The sequence below is a fragment of the Rhincodon typus genome, chromosome 35 (genome assembly GCF_021869965.1).
Source record: "Rhincodon typus isolate 14 chromosome 35, sRhiTyp1.1, whole genome shotgun sequence".
Taxonomy (NCBI): Eukaryota; Metazoa; Chordata; class Chondrichthyes; order Orectolobiformes; family Rhincodontidae; genus Rhincodon; species Rhincodon typus.
The window spans coordinates 6,663,558-6,677,980 of NC_063366.1; the positions used below are offsets into that span (position 1 = coordinate 6,663,558).

Genomic DNA, 14,423 nt, shown 5'->3' on the forward strand with positions numbered 1-14,423 from the left:
TTTTGCTGGACTCCTTAATGCCACACTCGGTTAAATGAAGCCTTGATGTCCAGTGAGTCCCTTTCACCTCAGGTCTGGAATTCAGCTGTTTATCCATGTTTGAACTAAGTCTGGAATGAGGTCAGTGGCTCTGGTTTAACCCATTACAGGACGGCAGTGAGCAGGTTATTGCTGAGCAGTTGCTGCTTAATAGAGCTATTGATAACCCCCTCTGTTACTTGACTGATGATTGAGAGTTAGACTGATGGGGTGGTTAATTGGCCAAGTTGAATTTGTCCTTTTTTTTTATTGTGTACAGGTCATGTCCAGGCAGTTTTCCACATTGTTGGGTAGACCCCATTGTTGCAGCTGTACTACTACAAATTTGTTTGGGGTGGAGCAATTTCTGGAGCACAAGTCTTCAATATTTTGCTGGAATGTTGTCAGGCCCCAAAGCCTTTGCAGTGACCTGGATCTCCAGCTGTTTCTCGATATTAAATGGACCCAATCAAATTGGCTGAAGACTGACATCTGAGATGTTGTTTATCTCTGGGGGAAGCCAAAATGTATCATCCACTCAGTACTTTTGGCCGGGGATTACTGGAAATGCTTCAGCCTTATCCTTTTGCACTGATGTGCTGGGCTGCTCCATCAGTGAGGAGGGGGTTATTTGTGGAGCCACCTCCTCCAGTGAGTTGCAGTGAATTCCAGCTTTTCACCAACACCTGGCAGACCTTATCGATGTCATTGGTGAGCGTGACTTCTCTGTTTCCTCTCTCTCAGGCATTCTCAAAGCCAACTGAAAATGCAACCCCAATCTCACAGGCCTTTCTGCAGCTCTGTGAATGTTCCTCGCCATTCAGGGACATCACATTCCTCCAGAAATGGAGATTCAAGCACAGCCCATGAGATTGTGGTCACCCAGATCAAGTTGTTGTTCATATTCGACATGAATGTGATCTCAGGAAATTTGGGCAGGAGTGAGAATAATTCATATACAACACCGTGCTGTGACTTGGCTTAAACCTGTAAAGATGCTATCTGTCATGTACAAGGTGGAGAAGAGATGCTGCAACATCTAATTCAGACCCAGACGATGAATTTGATTCAGACGGTCTGACAAAGTGGTGGAATATTGGAGATTGCTACACAGAGGATAGGGCTCACTTTGATCAGATGGTGTCTGTGTAAATGTTTGTTAACCCTTTCTTTTCATTGATATTTACAGGCACTGACTCACTGACTGTGATCTACATGGCAGTCTCTGGCATGAAGGATTTTCCTGAGGTGACTAATATTGCAATGGTCAATGGAATTCAACTCAACTATCATGACACTATTACCTGTCGGATGATCCCCAGACAGCAGTTCATGGAAGATTATTTTGATGCAAAATACTGGGAATATCTCACAGGTCTCGGGAATACCCGATCAGACATGGCAAAGGAGAATCTGAATACACTAATGAAAAGTACAAACCAGACATCTGGTAAGATCAGTGATATGGAATTTCTGCAGGTTAATGTTGACTGTCAGGCAGGTGGTGACCCTCTGGATTCTGCATCAGAAAGTTGTAGGTACAAAGCCCAACCCAGGGCATAAATGCAACAACTAAAATGAACATGACAGTTCAGTCTTCACAGAGAGCTGCACTGTTGAAATTGCTATCTTTCAGATAAGATGCTGAACTGTGTCTCTATCAGCTGTATGTAGAAAACCCTTTCGAGAAGAGCAGGGAAGTTATCCCCAACACCCTAGTCAATACTAAACTTTAATTAGTGTCATCAAACCAGACTATTTGATCATTAATTATTTGCAGTTTATCAGAGCCTATCTGGGGACAAAAAATCTCCCTCATTTCCTCCTTTAAAACTGTTAGTAAAATTAATAAACTGCATTGCACTTCAGCATGTCCTGAGATCAAGAAACTTGCTTTTTAAATACAAGTCTTATTTCATTCTTATTCTTTTCAATGAATGACAGGCAGGTACTTATCCTGTGTTATGCTTTATCCCATGACAGTTGAGTGTGCAGCATGTAGCACAGTATGAATGAAAGACATGAAGAAAGTTACTTTATTTTGTCTCCCTATTTTGAATGAGATATTTATAAAGTCATGTCACATTCTCGAAGATCAAGAGATGGTTTGTGATTGAGTGAGTGAGAATCCGAAGTGATGGTTGTGATCCTCCAGGACTGAGCAAGTCCTGTCATCTAATTGCAATGTCTATTCATATCTGAGGGGGAGATTGATCTTCTCCAGTATTACAGAACAGACATTGTAGATCCAGGAGGCAGTGCGAAAGGAGAATGGAAATCTCTGTAGTAATTAATCTGACAGATAAGGAAGTGGAGACGATCAAGGACAGGCAGTCGCTCCATTTTTTTAAGGAACAAACAGAGTTTATGTTTCGGGTCCGGTGACCCTTCCTCGGAACTGAGGAGGTTCCGAGGAAGGGTCACCAGACCCAAAACATTACCTCTACTTGTTCCTTCACAGATGCTGTCAGACCTGCTGAGCTTTTCCAGCAACTTTGTTTTTGTTCCTGATTTACAGCATCCGCAGGTCTTTCGGTTTTTACTCCATTTTTAAATTATTTAAAGTGATTTGGGCATCACCGGCATGACCAGCGTTTATTTCCCAATCCTTGAGACCGGCATGGTGGCTCAGTGGTTAGCAGTGCTGCCTCACAGCGCCGGGAACCCTGGTTCGCTTCCACGCTCGTGTGACAGGTTGTGTGGAGTTTGTACGTTCTCCCTGTGTCTGCGTGGGTTTCCTCCGGGTGCTCCGGTTTCCTCCCACAGTCCAAAGATGGGCAGGCTAGGTGGATTGGCCATGCTAAATTTCCCACAGTGTTTAGGGATGTGTTGATTAGGCAGGTTTTTGGCAATGGGTCTGGGTGGGATGCTGTGAGTTTTGGTGTGGACTTGTTGGACCAAAGGTTCTGTTTCCACACTGTAGGGATTCTATGATACCTAATTGCCTCTGAAGTGAATGACTTGCTGGGCCATTTCAGAAGGTAGTTAAGAATAAGCTACATTGATGTAGGCCTGGAGTCACCTGTAAGTCAGACCACATTTCCTTCCCTTAAACAAAAGTCATGAAACAAGTGGGGTGTTATGACAATCAGCAACAGATTTGTATTCATCATCAGGAAGATTAGTTTTGTAGTCAGAATAGTAACAATTGAATTTAAAATCTCCTGGCTGTGTAATTTGTGCCTATGTTAACAGATGATTCACCTCGACCTCTGGAATAGTGAAAGGGCAAAGTTGCCCCAGTCTCAGAGGAATGCTTTCTCACTGGAGACAGCAAGAACTGGTGATGAGTTTAAACTGAGCGTCAACACGCCTGGCAAAGGTTAAGGTTGAGATGGAAAGTCCTTCATGGTAATGTCAGCCTGTGTGGGAATGGCACCCACGCTATTGTTATCACACTGCAGCAAAAACCAGCAGTTCAGCCAACTGAGCTATCTGATCCCCACTGGGCACAGGCATTGTCCGATGATTGTAGTTTTGTGACAAATGAATCAGTAGGGAGTAAATTGCCAGGTATGAACATGACTGACCATGTGTATACATGGCAAAGAAGTCAATGTTCCTGATGACAAATAACTATATTGACTTGCATTGAAACTGATAATCATGCGTGTTCCACTCGGTCAATCTCCTAGCGCCAGCCCCTGCGTCACTTCATTCAGTCCATCCCCTGGGTCACTCCACTCAGTCCATCCCCTAGCACCAACTCCTGCATCACTCCACACAGTCCATTCCCGAGCACCAACTCCTGCGTCACTCCACTCAGTCCATCCCCAAGCACCAACTCCTGCGTCACTCCACTCAGTCCATCCCCGAGCACCAGCTCCTGTGTCACTCCACTCAATCCATCCCCGAGCACGAGCCCCTGTGTCACTCCACTCAGTCCATCCCCTAGCACCAACCCCTGCGTCACCCCACTCTGTCCATCTCCCGATGCTGACCCCTGATATCAGTCACTACTGGACTATAATCTCCCAGTTCTATCAGATAATAGCTTCCCTTTCCCTTCTGATCAGACCGGTTGTAAGTTTTTGCAAAAACTTTTAATATTAATTCCGGTTTAATCACTGGCAGAAATTCACACCTTTCAATGGATAGCAACTGTTGAAATCACTGGTGATGGCTCTGTGAAGAGATCGATGAGATTTGGATTTGATGGAAAGGATTTCATGAGTTTAGGGCCAGATAGATTTAGATGCATTGCAACCAATCACAATGCAGTGAAGACGAAAGAGAAATGGAATTCTGATGAATCCTGGAACAAGTATTGGGAAATGCATCTGGAGCAAGGGTTTGTTCAGGAAAGCAGTATTTCGAAAGGAAAGGTATATATTTCAGTTTTGATCCCAAGTTCTATTTTAACTTTACTGATCAAACAAACCATAATCCTATTCCATTCTGTGTCTGTCTATTGTTTGTGTTTTCACCCTTTCCCATCACAGTTCAGCCTGAAGTGTTCATCTCCAGGAGTGAGTCCAATAGTCAGGACAAGCCGCTCACTCTCTCCTGCCTGGTCACTGGATTTTATCCTGTAGACATCGAGGTGAACTGGCTAAGGAATGGAGAGGTCATGTCTGAGACACAATCCTCGGGGATTCGACCGAACCATGATGGGACCCATCAGATCCAGAAAGAGATTGAAATCAATGCTGGGGATGAGGATCAATATTCCTTTCAAATTGACCATTGCAGCCTGTCAGAGGCCAAGCTCTATCAGTGGGGTAAGGAACTGGATTTTGTGTGTGTCTGTGTCTGTCTGTACATCTGGTTTGTTACTGTTCACGTTTATGTGGCTTTAAGAATTCCAGTTATTTGACACAGCGCCAGTGAAGGAACGGCAATGTATTTCCAAGTAAAGCTAGTGAGTGGCTTGGAGTGAAACTAGCATCTGGTGGTGTTTCCATATATCTACTGCCCTTGTCCTTCTCAATGGAAGTGATTGTAGGTTTGGAAGGTACTGTCTAAGGAGGCTTGGTGAATTTCGGCAGTGCATCTTGTAGATAGTTCACACTGCTGTTATTGAGTGTCAGTGGTGGAGGGAGTGGATGGGCTGCTTTCTCCTGGATGGTGCCAAGCTCCTTGAGTGTTGTTGGAGCTGCAGCCATTCAGGCAAGTGGGGAGTATCCCTGACTTGTGCCCTGTAGATGATAGACAGGCTTTGGGAGTCAGGAAGTGAGTTACTCACCTCAGTGTTCCTGGCCTCTGATCTGCTCTTGCAGCCACTGTGATGATGTGGCAAGTCCAGTTCAGTTTCTGATCAATGGTAACCCGAAGGATGTTCACATTGGGGGATTCAGTGATGGTAACACCATTAACTTTTCTGAATTTTGATGATCAGATTGTTTCTTATTGGAGATGGTCATTGCCTGGCACTTGCGTAACGCAAATGTTATTTGCCACTTATCAGCCCACAACTTTGTTGCATTTGAACATGGACTGCTTCAGTATTTGGGGAATGATGAGTGGTACTGAACATAGTGTAATCATTGGCGAACATCCCATTTCTAATCTGGTGGAGAAAAGGTTGTTAATAAAGCATCTGAAGATGGTTGGGCCTGGGACACGACCTTGAGGAACTCTTGCAGAGATGTCCTGGAGCTGAGATAACTAACTTCCAACAAGCACAACGAGCTTCCGATGTGCCAGGTATGACTCTAACTGGTGGAGAGTTTGCCTCCTGATGCCCATTGATTCCAGTTTTGCCAGGGCTCCTTGATGCCACACTCGGTGAAATGCAGCCTTGATATCAAGGGCTGTCACTCTCGCCTCACCCCTGGATTTCATCTTTTTTGTCCATGTTGGAACAAAGGCTATAATGCGGTCAGGAGCTGAGTGGCCCTGGTGGACCCTAAACTGGGTGTTGCTGAGCAGGTGCTGCTTGATAGCACTGTTGATGATACCTTGTATCACTTCAGAATAGATCGAGAGTAGACTGATGGAGCAATAATTGGCCAGGTTGGATTTCTCCTGCTTTTCATGTACAGGACATACCTGGGCAATTTTCCATGTTGGGTAGAGGCCAGCAGTTTTGGAACACCAGTCTTCTGCACTATTGCCAGAATATTGTCAAGCTTCATATCCTTTGCAGTATCCAGTGGCTCCAACCATTTCTTGACATTGCATGGAGTGAATCGAATTGGTTGAAGACTAGTATCTGTGCTGGGTACCCCTGGAGGAGATGTTGTGGTGTTATCACCAGACTGTTAATACAGAGATTGTATAAAGGTCTGGGGACCTCAGTTTGAATCCCACTGTGGCAGAGACAGAAGTTGAATACAGTAAAAATTTGGCATTATGTGTATAATGATGACGCTGAAACCATTGTCAATACTCATAAAAACCCATTTCATTTATTGATTCCCTCTACAGAAGGAAACCAGCTGTTCTTGCTGCCAAGTGTCTCCATCACACTCCATTCGCAGTGTGGGTGACTTTCAACTGCTCTCTGGGCAATTAGCATTGGGTAAAATGCCAAGCCAGCCAGTCACACTTGCAGTTTGTGTTTATATAATTGATTGAGACTTCAATAGAGAAGAATTGATCAGTTTGTTCACAGACAATGCAAAAATAGGTGGGATAGTAAATCATGAGGAGGATCGATTTTAGGTTACAGGAGGATACAGATGGGCTGGTCAATGGGCTGATCAGTGATAAATGGAATTCAATCCAGACAAATATGTTGTACTTGGGAAGGATAAACAAGGCCAGGAAATATAGGTTGAACAGTGGGACCCTGGTAACCAAGGATCAGAGGGACCTTGATGTACCGTACACTGGTCCCTTAGTGCATCAGGATAGATAAAGTGGTTAAGAGGGCATATGGAATACTAACTTTTATTAGCCAAGGCACTGAGTTTAAGAACTGAGAAATGTTTGCTGGATCTATATAAAGATTTGTTTTTTGTTTCATATAATCAGTCACATGATGAGGGCATTGCTGGCTCGGCCAGCATTTATTGCCCATTTATAATTGTCCAGCCATCATTTGGAGTCACATAGGAAGGATGGCAGCTTCCCTCTCTAAAGGACATAAGTGCATCGCAGGTTGGACCACAGCTCGAGTATTGTGTACCGTTCTGGAATCGACATTACAAGGGGATGTGATTGCACTGGAGAGGGTGCAGGCAGGATTTTCCAAAATTTTGTCGGGTCGAGAGAGTTTTAGTTGTGATGAGAGATTGGACAGACTAAACTTGTTTGGCTTGGAGCAGAGGAGATTGAGACCGCAAATGATAGAGATGTATAAAATTTTGAGGGGTATCAACAGGGCAGACAGAAAGAAACATTTCCTCTTGGAGGGATTAATGACCAGCCATAGATTTAAGGTAAGGGGAGGGACATTTAGATGAGATGTGAAGATGGATGTTTTCACCCAGAGGGTGGTGGCAATCTAGAACTCATTGCCTGAAATGGCAGATAGAAACCCTTATAACATTAAAGAAATATTCCAATGTGCACTTGTGATGTCAAGACTACGAGACCATGTACCAAGCGCTGGAAAATGGAATTAGAATAGCTAGTTGGTTGTTCGTATCTGTGCCAGTCAAAATGTGCCAAAGGGCCTTTTTCAGTGCCATAGACCTCTATATGGTTCCATGACAACCACATCCCAGAAGAAAATTAAAAAGGTGATGTAGCCAGCCCTCATAATTCAATCAAAAGCTGAAACTTCTGGAGCAACTCAGCAGGTTTGGCAGAAATTGTGGAGAGAAAGTAGAGTCAACATTTCGGGGTCCAGTGTCCTCTTCCTCAGAACTGAGTGTAGTGAGGAAAAGGTGGTATATATGCAGAAGATGGGTTGGGGGGAACCAGGGTAAAGGAGGAAATGATAGGTGGAAGTGGAGCGCAAGAGTATGAGAACAGCAGTTGGGCAGAGAAGGAATAGATAATCATGAGCCAGAGAAAAGTAAAAGCTGCTAATGGGGAACACTGGTGGGTGACAATGGGTTGGCCATGATGAAAGCAGCCCGTGTGATGACAAGGCCTGGTGCTTGGGAGTTGGGGGAAGGACATGGGAGAAGGTGTTATGACCCGAACATTGCTGAACACGATATTGAGTCCTGAAGGCTGCACAGATGCCAAACCAGGACTTTATAATTCAATCCTTGAATCTGTGGGATTATTCTGCTGGATCTACACTGCTCCTCCACTTCACAGTCAAGCTCTCTGATCTGAGATTTGATATTTCAGACTGAATGTAATTATGCAGATGTAGTCTGACCAATGCTCCACAACAGAAATATAATTTCCTCACTTTGTATTGTAACTCCCTTGAGATAAAGGACAACAGTCTATTAAACTAACTGATTTTTTGTTTATTAAAAGTGGATTAACCACGAAGGGAGGTGATGGCCTAGTGGTATTATCAGTTAACTATTAATACAGAAGCAGAGCTAATGTTCTGGAGATTTGGGTTCGAATCCCACTGTGGCAGATTGTGGAATTTGAAATCAATAGAAATGTTTAGAATTAAGAATCTGCTGAAGACCAAGAAAGTATTGTCGATTATCGGAAAAACCTTTCCAGCTCACTCATGTCAATCCACGATGGGAATCCGCTGTCCTTATCTGGTCTGGCCAACATGTGACTCCTGACCCACAACTATGTGGTTGACTCTCAACTGCCCTTTGAAATGGCTTAGTTGTACCAATCAGTATGAACGAAAGCCACTCAGTTGTACCAATCACTATGAACACTTCAATGAAGAAATGAAAATCGTCCAGCATTGACCCAGGCACCAGAAAAGACTTTGGCAGAAACAGCCCTGTTGACCCTGCAGATCCCTCCATCCTAACATCTGGGGTCCAGTACTCTCACAGATTCGTCAAGCAACAGTCTGACTCATGGAATCATACCTGACAGACATCACCATCACCATCACCATCCCTGGATATGTCCTGTCCCATGGCAGGACAGACCGAGGTGGTGGCACAGTGGTATATAGTTGAGAGGGAGTTGTCCTCAGAATTCCTAACATTGATTCCAGATCCCATGAATTCTTATGGTTTCAGCTTAAACATAGGCATGGAAATCTCCTGGTTTCCATGTATCGTCCTCCCTCAGCTGATGAATCAGTACTCCTCCATGTTCATCAACACTTAGAGGAAGCACTGAGGGTGGCAAGGACGCAAAGTGTCCCCTGGGTGGGGGTTTTCAATGTCCACCACCAAGAGTGGCTCAGCAGCAGTGCTACTGATCGGGTCCTAAAGGACATAAACTGGTAGACTGCATCTGTAGCAGATGGTGAGGGAACCAACGAGAGAGAAAAACATACTTGGCCCCAATCTGCCATATTGGTAAGAGTGACCACCGCATAGTCCTTGTGGTGACAAAGTTCCACCTTCACTTTGAGGATATTCTCAGGGGTGTTGTGCGGCGCTATTACCGTGGTAAGTGGTACAGACTTCAAACAGATCTAGCAACTCAACACTGAGCATCCATGAGGCACTGTGAGCCATCAGCAACAGCAGGATTCTACTCCAACACAATCTGCAACCTCATGGCCCAGTATATCCCTTATTTAAGCATAACCATCAAGCCAGTGGATCAACCGTGGTTCAATGGAGAGTGCAGAAGGGATGCCAGGAACAGCATTAGGCATACCTGAAGATGCGGTGTCAACCTGGTGAAGCTACCAAACAGGACTACAACTATGACAAATAGCATGAGCAACAAGTGACAGGGCGAAGTGATCTCACAACCAACAGATCTGCAGTCCTGCCACATCCAGTTGTAAATGGTGGTGGACAATTGAACAGCTCACTTGAGGAGGAGCTTCCACACATATCCCCATCCTCAATGAGGGAAGAGTCCTGCACATCAGTGTAAAAGACAAAGCTGGAGCAATCACAGCAATCTTGAGCCAGAAGTGCATAGTGGATGATCCACCTCGGTCTCCTCCAGTGGTCCCCAGCATCACAGATGCCAGTCTTTAGCCAACTCGATTCCTCCACATGAGATCAAGAAACAGTTGAAGGCAATGGATACAACAAAGGCTATGAGCCCTGACAACATTCCAGCAAAGGTACTGAAGCCTTATTCCTTAGCCAAGCCCTTCCAGTACAGTTATAACTTTAGTGTCTACTGGGACTATGTGGAAAATTGCCCAGGTATGTCCTGGAGAAAAAAAAGCAGGAAAAATCCAACCTGGCCAATTACCACCCCATCAGTCTACTCTCGATCATCAGTAAAGTGATGGAAGGTGTCATGAACAGTGCTATCCAGCAGCACTTGCTCAGCAATAACCTGCTCAGTGATGCCCAGTTTGGGTTCCACCAGGGCCACTGAGCTCCTGACCTCATTACAGCCTTGGTTCAAACATGGCCAAAAGAGCTCAATTCCAGAAGTGAGGTGAGAGTGACAGCCCTTGACATCAATGCTGCATTTGACTGGGTATCGCATCAAGGAGGCAAGGCAAAACTGGAATCAATGGGCACGGAGGGCAAACTCTCCCCTGGCTGGAGCCATACCTGGCACATAGTAAGGTGTTGTTCTTGTTGGAGGTCACTCATCTCAGCTCCAGGACATCTCTACAGGAATTCCACAGGGTATTTTCCCAGGACCAACCATTTTCAGCTACTTCATCATTTACCTTCCCTCTATCATCAGGTCAGAAGTGGAGATGTTTGCCAATGATTGTACAACGTTCAGCACCACATGTGACTCCTCTGAACTGTAGTCTAAGTTCAAATGCAATAAGATCTGTACAATATCCAGGCTTAGGCTGACAAGTGACAAGTAACCTTCGTGCCACACAAATGCCAGGTAATGATCATCTCCAATAAGAAACCATCGAACCATCACCCGTTGACATTCAATGGTGTTGCAATCACGGAATCCTCCACTACCAACATCTTTGAGGTTACCTTTGACCAGAAACCCAAACACATAAACACCACGGTTACAAGAGCAAGTCAGAAGCTAGGAATACAGTAGTCAGTAACTCATTTCCTGATTCCCCAAAGACTATCCACCATCGACAAGGTACAAGTCAGGAATGTAACGAATATTCCCATTTGCCTGGATGGGTGCAGCTCCAACAACACTCAAGAAGCTTTTCAACATCCTGGACAAAGTGGCCAGCTTGATTGGCACCATATTCACAAATATCCACTCCCTCCACCACTGACGCTCAGTAGCAGCAGTGTGTACTATCTAAAAGAAATTCAAAGATTCTTAGCCAGCACCTTCCAAGACCGTGCATCTACAAGGACAAGGACAGCAGATATGTGGGAACAGAACCACCTGCAAGTTCCCCTCCAAATCGCTTACCATCCTGACTTGGAAATATATCATTGATCCTCCACTGTCACTGGGTCAAAATCCTGGAATGCGCTCCCAAATGATATTGTGGGTCGACCCAGAGTGTGTGGACTGCAGTGGTTTATGAAGGCAGCTTAACACCAACTTCTCAAGGGCAACTAGGGCTAAGAAATAAAATACTGGCATGCCAGCAATATGCATGAATTTAAAAAAATTCATGATTTATGCATGGTCTTACAAAATTCACTACATTTAACATCTCCTAATCTCTAAATGACAGGAAAATGTTCAGATTTGTTTTTCTCAGGTTTAACAGGAATGATCTCACATTTCCCCACATTGGATATAAACTATAATGGTTGGAATTCACTCCTTTCATCTGTCAATATCCTTCCATTGTGCCTCCTAACTAATGTCATTTGTAAACATGGATATAAACCCCCAGGACTGGGACAACTCAGTGTTTACACTCCCATCAATGGGATCTTTTGTTACTTCACTGGAGAGTGAAATTGAGTGAGGGTCAAACCAAAATTTCAAACAATTCCATCATTTCCCAGTGGGTGGGAATAGTTAAAATTGTCCTCATGAATACAGAACTGGGAATGGATCTGGGAACAGAAACAGTTCTGATGTTATTCCAATGTGTTTCAGAAACCCCAGGAAACAGAGGGGAACACATCCATCCTGGAATGATACTTGGATTTGTTTTTGCTGCAGTGTTCTGGATAATCGTAATGATCATTTGGATAAGGTCACGGAAAGGTAAAGTTCAGAGAGGAAGGGATGTGGAACTGCATGGAGAGAGAGTGTGTGGGGAATCTCCAGTACTGGGAGGGAAAAGTGAGAGAATATCAGACTGAATATCAACAAATTAACTTGTGTTCTCACTCTGAGAATTGATTATTCTAATGGACATTTATTTTATTTCTGCACATAAATCAAGTGCGACAAATACACCAGTTTGCAGTAAGCGACTAAGGGGTCAGAGTGTTGGGAATGGTGGAGAATGGATTGAAAGCTGTAGAGTTACATTGTCCGGGTGTGATTCAGGGTGACGCTTGCATCCTCACTCTGTAGTCCCTCACCCCCCATTCTCTTATTCCCCCTCTTCCTCATCTTCATACCCCCAGATCCACTCCTTCCAATCCTCCACTGCTTGAATCCCTCATACCCCAATTCTTCTTTTCAGTTCCTCATCCCTATTCCCTCCCCCTCCTTTCCCTCCGCACTGTGCTGGTTAGTTAATGCTGAGGGTGATTGAATCTGGATCCAGTAAATGATAGAGAATATCTCACACTGTTTCATTTGATATTTAATTGCTCATGTTATGTTTCTCTGTCAGCTTCTGATGTCTCTGTTCCACCTCATTCATGACTCAGGAAGTGACATTTTATTCGCCCTCCATTAATGTATTTGTAATCATACTACTCTGTCCGGGACCCTGTCTCACTCTCCCAGACACGGTTAAAACCTGTCAGACAAATTTCACTCCACTCCCCTCCCTGAAGTGACTGCCTTGTGTCCTTACCTCATGGGTATCCTGGGCTCCACTGCAGGACATTCCTTCCAAATAGGACGTGGCCCGGTGGCTCAGTGGTTAGCACTGCTGCCTCAGCCTGCCTCACAGTGCCAGAGACCCGGATTTGATTCCACACTTAGGTGACTGGAGTTTGCATGTTCTCCCTTTAGGTTCCCTCTGAGTGCTCTGGTTTCCTCCCACAGTTCACAGATGTGCAGGTTAGGTGGATTGGCCGTGGGAAACGTAGAGTTACAGGGATACTGTAGGTTGGTGATCAAGGTGAGATGCTCTTCAGGTGGCCAGTGTGGACTCAATGGACCAAATAACCTGCTTCCACGTTGTAGGGATTCTATGATTCCCAGAGCCTCTTTGAGGAAAGATGGGATTCTCCTGTTCTTGTGTGAACATGGACATCATCGTTGATCCTTCCATATCACGGCTCACATGGAATTGCAGTTCATTGTTCGCACCCAGTTCTTTCAGGAATGCAATTAAATGTTCCTGGGAATGTGTTTCCACAGATTGAACAGTGTATTCCAGATCTGCATATTGTGATCCTCAGTCACCAAGTCAGGCCTTCTGAATTCATGCTTTCATCCTGTCTCGGAAATGTGAGCAGTGTTGCCATCTTCATCGTCATGGACGGTTTCTCCCTCACACTTTCTCATTTTCATTGTCTTCATGCTTTCATAATTTGCCTGAAATGAAACAATGTCCAAAGGCAGAGATAGTAGGAACTGCCGATGCTGGAGAATCTGAGATAACACGGTGCAGAGCTGGATGAACACAGCAGGCCAAGCAGCATCAGAGGAGCAGGAAAGCTGATGTTTCGGGTCGAGACCCTTCTTCATCTCTAATGTCCAAAGGCAACTCAGAAGCACTTTTTATATTGGAGGGAACTGATCGCTTTTGCACTTTAATTTGCCAAATGTGAACTCTTACGTAACATAGTTGTAAATTGAATAGTTACAGTCTATTTATTGAGAAGTCATCTTTATCTATGTACTATCAATGTTTAGCTACAAATGCTGGTAATTGTGGTTTGTAATCAATAAACAATTTTTTGTGATTTAACGTTATTCAAATTCCTCATTAATGATTTCACAAGAAGGGTTCAACTCATTTATTCTGCAGCTTGTGAGTATTGAATCAGTAGTTGTTGAGCTCCAATTCAGTGTGAACTGGGGGAATTAATGTCAAACATCTTTCCCTGCTTTCCATCAGCATTTATTCACTTCTTTACACAAAAAAGAATAACAGCAGATGTGAGGAACCGGTTTCATAACGTTGGTGAATCAAACTCCAACCCATTTCCCAATGAAGTGGAAGTGATATGTCACCAGTTTTTCAGTGTAAGGCACCTTTTACTGTTAGTGTTTGGGAGTGGAAACATGTCATAGACTGTGACTGCTAACAGCACGGTCCCATGGATATAGAACATTGTGGAAAGAAAATGAACAATTGAACGCAATCAACAGGCTTTGTAGCATTCTTAGAATCCTTTCCAGATAAGTTATTAGAAGATCCTTTCATGGGTTATTGATCTTTAGAGAAGCTATTAAACAACTCTAGAGTAGGTAGGACTTGAAGCCAGGTCTCTTGGCTCAGAGGCAGGGACACT

The 14,423-nt window shown here is 44.3% G+C and overlaps 1 protein-coding gene across 1 annotated transcript in view; it reads left to right on the forward strand.

The window, feature by feature from the left end:
* The window catches only part of LOC109929269, a 58,016-nt gene that overhangs the window by 1,842 nt on the left and 41,751 nt on the right, over positions 1-14,423 (forward strand). Inside the window, 4 exon segments of the mRNA XM_048616475.1 lie at positions 1,208-1,468; positions 4,093-4,302; positions 4,305-4,343; positions 4,461-4,756. Of these exon segments, the coding sequence (XP_048472432.1) occupies positions 1,208-1,468; positions 4,093-4,302; positions 4,305-4,343; positions 4,461-4,756 (806 nt within the window).